We start from the raw sequence: 9,126 nt of genomic DNA, 5'->3' as shown, positions 1-9,126 counted from the left end.
AGGCTTCTCTGAGGAGATGGCATTTGAGCGGATGCCTGAAGGAGCAGGTGAAGGAAGCATGTGGGTGTTTGCGGGAAATGTATTGACTCTGGCCTGGCCTGTGCTTCTTCCTCCTCCCAATCCCAGCGAGGGCTCAGGTTTCCAGAGGTTGTCTTTGAATTGCTGGAGGAAGGGGAATTCCGATGGGGGGTGTGGGTCTCAGCTTCTGGCCACCGTCTGCCCCACTCCTCGCTTCAGCTGGCTGCCCCAGCTTTGCGCTGGTGTTGCTGGGCGGAGCTTCAGGGCCTGGGTTCCCCATCAAAGCTCCAGATCTATCTTCAAAGGAGCCGCTGGGCCCTGTGCCTGTGGGCAAAGGAGGGAGGGTCACTCTGGAGCCGAGCTAGGGACCCACCTTTCAGCTGCATCCCAGCTGGGCATATCCTGGATCCTGCTGTTGCCGGTGGAGGCTGGCAGTCCACACTCCTCACTCCTTCCATGGCAAAGAGGGGTTTGAGGATCTTTTCTCTGACCCAGTGATGGAGCTGGCAGGATCTAGAGTCAGCCCGCCTGAGTTCAAATCCAGACAGGCACTGGCCCAACCGGCTGTGTGACCCTGAGCAGCTCACTTAACTTCTCTGAACCCACATCTCCATAAAAGCAGTTTATAGTAACTCCAGCCTCCTGAGGATTCTGTCTTCCTGCCTGGAAAGTGCTTGAGGAGGGTGGGCCATTCCTTTCAGGAACACTGTGCTTTAGAGCGGTATCTGGGCCTTTGTCTCCCAAGACCATCTCTCTAGCTCCCCAGGAGGGATGTGTACTGGGGATGAAGAAGAGGGGGCCCCCACCGCCCGCCAGGCTCTCTCTTTGAAGGATAGCATGGAGGTCCTGGGCCTAATTAATCACTGGGAGGGGCCAGATAACTACCCTAGGGAGAAAGTCAGTGTTGACCCTGTTTTCTCAGAAGCCACTGCAATCCTGTCTCTGGCTGGGCCAGGACTGGGGGCACCGAGGAAAGGCTGGCAAAGGATGAATTGTCTGAGCAGTAGCCACCCTCCCCTGTCCCATCCACCCCCAGCCACAGGATGCTAATAGGGGAACTGCCACCTTAAGCCTAAAAAGACAACAACCACCAGGAAGAGACATTGAACCGTTTATTGGCCTGGGCCTGGGTCTCAGGCACGAGGGGCATCCGGGGAGCTGTATGAGGGGAGACAAGCCCCCGACTGGCTCCTTGCCCCCCCAGAGATTCCCCTCTCCCAGCCTTTGCAGTCATGAGAAATCACTTTGAGGCGTGAAGTTTCCTTCCCCCAGGTGAGCTGCACCCCAGCTCTCAAGTGGGGACATAAGCAAGGAATTACAAAGGAGTCTGTGCGGGGACCAGATCCCTCTTTGGTAGCTTCAACACAGACGTGGGGAGACAAAATAGCATCGATTCTGGGGTAACAGGGTGAGCAGAAGGGATCACAGACATCACACACACACACACACAGACACTGACAGACACACATAAATATACATTTGTACCGCAATGTCCCTTCCATCTGTCCACAGAATTTAACAAAGTCCTTCTGAAGCGGGCAACAGGAGGGCATCCCACAGTTGTCCTCGGCACCCCTACCCCCATGCTCCGTTCAATGCAACCTGAAAGGAGGCACGGCGGGCTCAAGGCTGCCCTGCCTTATGAGATCTGGTACCTCGGCTGGGTCTGGAGGTGAGAGAGTTTGGGGGTGGTTGTTTTTTGGGGGTCTGGGGCCCTGTACCAACAGCTCCCCTAGAACTTTCTCCAATTCCACCCTGCCCCACTGGGAGGCCCAGAGCCCTCTTCAGGCCCCCAGACCGGTTTTTCTAGCCCTGGATGATTCCTCTGTGCCCCGAATAGTGCAATTGGCCAATGAGGTCTGAGAATGGGGGTTAGTTCCCCACCGCCACGTGCTTTCCTGGCATCTCACTCACGAGAGTCAGAAGAAAGGGAAGAAGTTGCCAAAGCGGCAGCTGGTGAAATTTGGGGAAGCTGTGGATTTGAGCCCGGGAACTGTTAGCCAGGGCCGCCCAGAACGGTCAGGGAGGAGGTCTCCAGCCCCTCAGGACAGTGGTTCTAGGGAAGTGGAACCACAAGAGAAGGTGGCAAGGGGGCTAAATTCAGAGAGGGAAGTCAGGCACAGGGCGGAGGCTCAGACTGCCCCTGCGCTGTGCTCCTCTCGAGCACCTGCCTGCTGTCACCTGGGCTCTTTCCAGGTCTGCCCCCCACCCGGCCCTCCCCACGATCCAGTTCTGAAGAGGTCACTCCAGCCACCTCGCTGGCCTCCAGGACCCGGCTGCAGTTGTGCCATCCACCTGGTCAGTGCCTCAGTCAGCCAGCCCAGGTGTGAAATATCGTCAGCATCACCCAGGTCTGTGGAATGGGGGCATCTTGCTTGGCAGCCCCATGTCTCTGTCCCAGGGCACCCGGTGCCTCTCCATGGAGCCCTCTGCTGTGGTGGCCTGGTTGTCAGCCCACTTGCCCCTCAGACCATCGTGTTGCCCTCCAGATACGTGGGTGATGTGGGCATGTGTGTGCCCCTCTCCAGGGAGCTGGAGCTGCGGAGAGGCAGGAGGCGGTGGCCCGGGGTCCCGTCTCGCCCCCCTTGCACCCCTGCTGCCCGCCGCCAGCACTGCAGCGGCCGTAATACCTCCCGCCTCAGGTCCCGGCTGCGCCATGTGTAGATGACAGGGTTGAGCAGTGAGTTGAGGGTGGCAAAGGCAAAGAAGTAATGGGCCTGGTAGAGGACAGGGCAGGCCCGGACAGGACAGGCATAGTCCAGGAGGAGGATGCTAAAGGCGGGCAGCCAGCAGAAGATGAAGACGCCCAGCACGATGGTGACCGTCTTGAGCAGGGCCAGTGTCTGCGGGCCAGCCACATCGGCCTGGCTGGAGCGGACCACACAGTAGATGCGGATGTACAGGGCTACGATGGCTGACAAGATGACCGAGAAGATGGTCACCACGCAGAGGACGTAGGGCTTGGCGTAGAGTGGCAGGACGGTGGAGCAGGCCTCCAGGTGGCCCAGGCAGTTCCAGCCAAGGATGGGCAGGCCGCCGAGAACCAGCGAGATGAGCCACGAGGCCGCGATGAGCAGCAGCATGCGGCAGCTCTTGTCGCTGCCGTAGAGCTTGACCTTGGCGATGGCCACGTGCCGCTCGATGGCGATGGCCAGGAGGCTGAAGACAGAGGCGGAGAGCGTGATGAAAGCGGAGCCCTCACGGGCGAACCACTGCACGGGTGTCAGCCCCAGTGTGACAGAGCCCGAGAGCAAAGTGTTGGCTATGAAGGCCACGCCCGCCAGCAGGTCTGAGGCAGCCAGGTTGCCCAGGAACAGGTACATGGCCGAGTGGAACTTGCTGTTGCGGGCGACCGCGATAAGCACCAGCAGGTTTTCCACCACGATGGCGCAACAGAGGATGACGATGAGGGCTGAGGCCACCTGGCGGGAGGGCGTCTCCGTCGTGTCCAGATTCTCCTTGGTGTAATTATAGTGTTCCTTGACCTTGCTGGGGCTTAGGTACTCTGAGTACACGTTGCCCATGGTGGGGCTTAGTAGCCGGCTGGGGCCATGGGGCTGTCAGAGCTGCAGAGAGAAAAGATAGACAGACGGGTCAGTGCCGTGGCTGCTGCCTGGGCTGACTCTGGACGGCTGTGGTTCAAGTCCCAACTCTGTCACGTGAAGTCAGAATTATCATCATCTCTGCTTTACAAATGGGAAACCGGAGAGCTCAATTCACTTTCCCAAAGCCTCAAAGTTAGTCAGTGGCCAGAGCCTCAGAGACCCACTTCAAAGCCTCTATAACCTCTAGGCTACAGTGTCCTTCAGAGGAACAGAAGCTCCCCCAAAGGGCATGAAAGACACAAAATGGACTTCCGGAAGCCTTACCCACCTACCCGGAGAGGGAGTCTTCGCCAGGACCTGGAGGGATTGTCTCATTTCTTGAAAACACTGGAGCCTCAGGCCTCATGCCGCCTGCCAACCTGGGTCAGTGAGATGCTCTCGCTGATAGCACCATCCACCCACTGCCCTGGATTTCAGGCTGGGTCTAAGCCTAGAGGCCATACGTGTTCCCAAGATAAGGTCTTGGGGAGACACCTGAGGTTTGAGCACCACAGAGGTCACGTCATTTTCAAGGACTCAGACCCTGCAGGCAATCCAAGGTTCAACCCCGCTCCACCTCTGACACGCTGTGGGATATTGTGCCAAGTCACTCAACACTTGACCTCTAAGTCTCAATGGCCTCATCTGTGCAGTGGGGAGAAGAAAGCCCACTTCAGAGGGGTGATGGGAAAATCCCGTTGAACGATACACGAGGCACCCTTAGCATACAGCAGGCACTCAATAACTATTAGCTAATATTATTAGCTTCCCTCTTCCTGCCACACCCACAGCTAGGGACTAGGTGCTCTCCTCCCAATCTTTTGGTAAGGGATGTTGAGTGAGCCAACCAGGCAAGATTCCCAACAGCCTGATCTCATCAGCACCATCTAGCCCTGCCCTGGGACAGAGGGTCCTAGCGTGGTGGGCAGGGCGCTGGCACACCCCTCCCCAGCCAAGATGAAATCCAGATGTGAGGCCCTTGGAACAAACAGGGTTGAGTCCCGGCTCCTCAGTCACATCCGGTGCAGGGAGGCTGGGAGGGGGTGATGGGATGGGGGAGCCACAGGAGACCCGTCTGGGAGGTCCTGGCTGGGAGGATGGGGCAGCTGTGCGAAGCCATGTGAGTGGTGAGGGGGCATGAAGCCCTGGGGGGAGGGGGGAATGGTATTCGCTTTCATGAAAGCCTGAGTCACCCCTCTCTCAAGGAAAACTGAGCCGTGGGGGGAAGGGGCGGGAAGATGCTCGTGGGCAGAGAGGGTGAGAGGCCGACTTCATGGCCTCCCCCCAGCTTGGTAGTTGGGGGGCGGGGTCTCAGAGGAGCTGGTGCAGTGACTGCCTTTCACGAGGGGCACAGGGGAGCCAGGAGGAAGCTCCAGACCAGCCTTTAGTTCAATGCGGGGGGGCCGTGGGAAGAGACCTCCCCAGGTCCCTGGAAACACGCCTAGCAAGGACCACGTGCACGCCAGGAGTGCCAGGAGCACCGTTCCAGAAAAGGCTGGTTAGGCCGGTTCCCAGTGAGCCTGGGAGTGATGAGGGGCTTCCGGGGTCGTCCAGCCATCTCAGTCCCGGACACCCCCTCAGAGGGGGTGCCCTGGCTCCTGGCCCGATAGAGACAGCTGCTCCCCCTGGGCGAAGGGACATCCGTCCTAGTTTGGGAACAGAGAAGGGCTTGTGCACATCCCCAGGGACTGTCGCCCCGCCCAGATCGCCACACAGAGGCTCCTTGTTCCCCTGCCGGACGAGCCCCGGTCGCCCCGATGCCCTCTGCCCATTGCAGCCGGCTTGGCCCAGGTCTGGGCCTTACCAGACCGGCCGTCGGGCCAGAAACAGCCCGCGCCCTGATTGGCTCATTTTCAATTCCAGGGCATTGAGCAATTCGCCTATTGGCCTGAGCTTTCCATCCTCGACATTCGATTGGCCCAGTTGGGGGCGCTCTATGGCTAGCACTACTGATCTGGTCCTTTACAGGCGGTTGGAGCTCACTTCTTTCCAGGACATTATTAAGACTGTGTGGATGTCCCCGGGGAGAGTTTGAACCACGGCCTGACCGCTGGGTCACCCCGACCAGACGCCCCCAGGCGGCCCTGGCCTACTGCCCCTCCTGGGGATCATAATTGAGAATCAAGGACCCATCGCAGGTCTGGGAAGCACACTTGCTGGTGGGCTAGAAGCCCAGGGTGTGTCCCAAGGCCGCCCCCTCCGCCGCCGCTCAGACCCCTCTCTTGTCTGGCAGCCAAGAGAAAGATTTATGGCCGCTTCCTAGGGAAATAAGAAATGGTTTCAGGACTTCCCTGGTGGCGCAGTGGTTAAGAATCCGCCTGCCAATGCAGGGGATACAGGTTTGAGCCCTGGTCCAGGAAGATCCCACACGCCGTGGAGCGACTAAGCCCGTGCGCCACAACTACTGAGCCTGCGCTCTAGAACCCGTGAGCCACAACTACTGAGCCCGTGTGCCACAACTACTGAAGCCCGTGTGCCTAGAGCCCGTGCTCCCCAACAAGAGAAGCCACCGCAATGAGAAGCCTGCGCACCGCAACGAAGAGTAGCCCCGCTCGCCGCAACTAGAGAAAGCCCGCGCGCAGCAACAAAGACCCAACGCAGCCAAAAAATAAATAAATAAATAAATTTATTTAAAAAAAAAGAAAGAAAGAAATGGTTTCAGCCCTCGTACCCCAGGGACTGACCAAAATGTCTGTCTTCTTCCCTGAGGGGAAGATCCTCACTTTGGGCAGCCTCAGGAGGGGTGGTTCATTAGAGAAGGGGAATCTGAGGCCCACGATGCCTCCGTCTTCTCCACTAGGACCTTGCTTAAGGCAGGTTCATGCTTCCCAGAAAGAGGAAACAGGGTCTGGAGGTTGGGGCTGGCACAGTCACCCCCAGGCCTTTCCTGCTTCCCCTCCCTGTGTCAGGCTCCCAGGCCTGGCTAACATAGGGCCTGACTCCCTCCCAGAAGACGTCCCTGGGCTCAGCACTGGGGAATGGCCAGGCCTGAAATGGAGCAAGGGGGACAAGTGACAGGGTTTGGAGGGAAGGGAAGCGAGACAGACCAAGACTGTTCAGGGGGAGATTAGGAGAGTAGAAGGCAAGAGGAAGCCTCAGTGGCTTCCAGGAGACCCTCCCCCAAGTTCCATGGAGGCAGACCCTGTGGTTACTGTTCCCCTGGGCACTCAGTGGTCCCATGCCCCATGCCCTAGGGCAGCCCCCTAGGCTTGGTTTCCCCTCAGTTGCCCTCTACACTGCCAGTCTCCATGCAGGGGGAGCTTTTAAATTTATAGCTCCAATATGTCACTCCTCAGCTCCAGATTCTTCCATGGCTCCCCACTACCTAAAATGGCCTGGCCCCTGCCCACCTCGCCTCCTCCCACTCTCCCCCAGGGTCAGTCCACTGCAACCACACTGGCCTCTGACGTGTCAGCCCCGTTCTTACCTCAGAGTTTTTGCCTCTGCTGTTTCTCCACCTGACATGGCCTTCCCACAAAGCCCATCTTTCAGGTTTCTGTTTGGCGGCCTCCTCTAACCACCAGGCTATCCTAGCCGCCTTCCCTAGGCCCTTTCTACCTCAGCATCTTTTTATTATATTCACAGCACTTGCCAATTTCAGCAATAATGATTGTATTTCTTGTTTTCTGTCTGTTTCCAGGGTAGAATGTGTGTCAGAGGACAGCAACTAAGTCTGTTTTCACTCCCTGGAATGATGCCTGGCATACAGAAAGCGCTCAGAAAACATGTAGGATGGATGGATGGATGGATGGATGGATGGATGGATGGGTGGGTGGATGACCAAACGAACGAGGCCCCAGTGGGCCCCCGAGGGCGGAGGCTCCTAAACTCAGCCCAGGCCCAAACAACAGCAGGGGAGGCTGGAGACGCCCCTGGTCCGCTGGGAGGCCACCCCCACCAGGCGAAGCCCAGCTGGGCGTCTCCGTGGAGACGGCGCCACGACCCGACCCCGCCCTCGGGCTGCAGTCTCGGCCTCCTTATCTGGCGGTGGAATGCACGGTATCCACACTCGCTGCCTCTGGGGCCGCGCCTCCTCTCTCCCGCGACAGCCACACGCGGGTGACCCACACATCTCCAAGTGGGGGTGGGGGGCTCCTCTGCGTCCAGCCAGGGGCCCAGCCTCGATATTCCCAGAGGACTGGGGAGAGGTGGGGACAGATCCCAGCAGCAGCTGCACCGCGAATGCCGCACGCGTGTCGCACCACGCGGGGGACCGTGGGCTCAGCGCGTGGCGCCCGGAGCGTCCGATTAGGGCACAGTCGGGAGAGGGGATGGAAATCCCCGGGTGAGTCAACTCGTGCCAGAGGAGTGGGCGAGGTTCCCACGCTTGGCTGGGCCCGGAACCACGCGGGGTCCGCGCCACGGGTGCCTTCACCCACGCCCCATCCCCGGGTCCCAGGGGAAAGAAGAGACGCCGGAGCCACGCAGTCAGGTTCAGTTTCCTTCCAGAACAAAGCCACGACCCCGCGGGGGGACTGGAAGAGCCGAACAACTCGGGGAAACTGAGGCAGAGGACCAGATGTGGAGGAGGTGGGCAACTGCCTTCCTCTGGGGCCCCGCCCCTTGGCCTGGAGGTACTGCGGCGCGCGGCACCTTTCGCCTTCGCCCAGCTGGAGTCAGCAAAGAGGGGAGTCCTCCCCTCCCCCATACACACTCCCCAAACCCCCGGTCCGGGGGCACGCCATCCAGCCTCCCAGTCTCCGGCCGAAAGCGCTCGGATTCCGCCTTCTCCTCGGGGCCAACTTCCTGCCGCTGGAGAAGGCGGGAGCTCAGTCTGGGGGTTCGCGGCTGAGGCAGTGGGGCCTCTTGGGGTCGTGGAGAGGGCGCACGATGACCACTCTCTCGGTGCAGCAGGAGCACGGGCGGCGCGTGCGCGCCCGCGACGCCCCCGACCCCTGGCCGGCGCCCCTAGCTCCGATCCCGCGACCTCCGGGGACCAGGGCCCGCCCTTTCTGCTTCCCCCTCGCCACGCACGCTCACCTGGCTAGGCCGACCCGGGTCCTTGCCCTGGCCGGAGGGGCTTTGGCGTCTGCGTCCCCGGGACGGCCGCGGCTAGGGCTGGGACTGCCCGCCGGGCTCCTCTGCGTCCCGGGGCTGGGGACCGGGGACGTAGGGGGACCGGGAGAGGCGCCGCCTCGGCCCCCACTTGCCCCGCCCTATCTCCGCCTCCTTTCCGGCGGCAGCAGCAATGAATTCCAGATGTGGCCTGCCCAGCGGGGCGCGCGCGAGGGCGGGCGGGGAGGAGGCGGGCGGGGAGGAGGCGCGCGGGGTCCCTTTGTCCGCACCCCCACCTCCAGCCCTGCCCCTCCCAGCCCCCACCCGTGAGAAGCGGTCGGCGCATGACGTCACGCAGCCCCGTGCTGTCCAGTCGCTCCTGGCCAGGTGACCTCAACCTGAAACGACTGTCTTGGATTGCAGATGTACTCTTGGCCCATCCCTGGGAGCCTGGAATTGGAGGAGCACATGGAATCCCCTTTATTTACTCAGCGAGGAGCCACGAAGCACCTACTAAGTGTCAACACAA

The 9,126-nt window shown here is 60.2% G+C and overlaps 1 protein-coding gene across 1 annotated transcript; it reads right to left on the bottom strand.

Annotated features, from left to right (window-relative positions):
- Positions 1-1,096: 1,096 nt before the first annotated feature.
- Positions 1,097-8,793, bottom strand: S1PR2 (sphingosine-1-phosphate receptor 2). Its single transcript, XM_079915604.1, has 2 exons — positions 8,583-8,793; positions 1,097-3,584 (listed from the first exon to the last, which is right to left on the bottom strand). The coding sequence occupies exon 2, from the start codon at positions 3,540-3,542 to the stop codon at positions 2,484-2,486; it is 1,059 nt and encodes a 352-aa protein (XP_079771730.1). The 5' UTR covers positions 3,543-3,584; positions 8,583-8,793; the 3' UTR covers positions 1,097-2,483.
- Between the last annotated feature and the right edge of the window lie 333 nt (positions 8,794-9,126).

Source organism: Stenella coeruleoalba (assembly GCF_951394435.1).
Source record: "Stenella coeruleoalba genome assembly, chromosome: 3".
NCBI lineage: Eukaryota > Metazoa > Chordata > Mammalia > Artiodactyla > Delphinidae > Stenella > Stenella coeruleoalba.
The sequence above is the reverse complement of the archived record's forward strand: the minus strand, read 5'-3'. Positions and strand labels throughout refer to the sequence as shown.

Bases quoted from the DNA above. Each gene is read 5' to 3' on its own strand.
- S1PR2 (XM_079915604.1), bottom strand. From the start codon at position 3,542: ATGGGCAACGTGTACTCAGAGTACCTAAGCCCCAGCAAGGTCAAGGAA.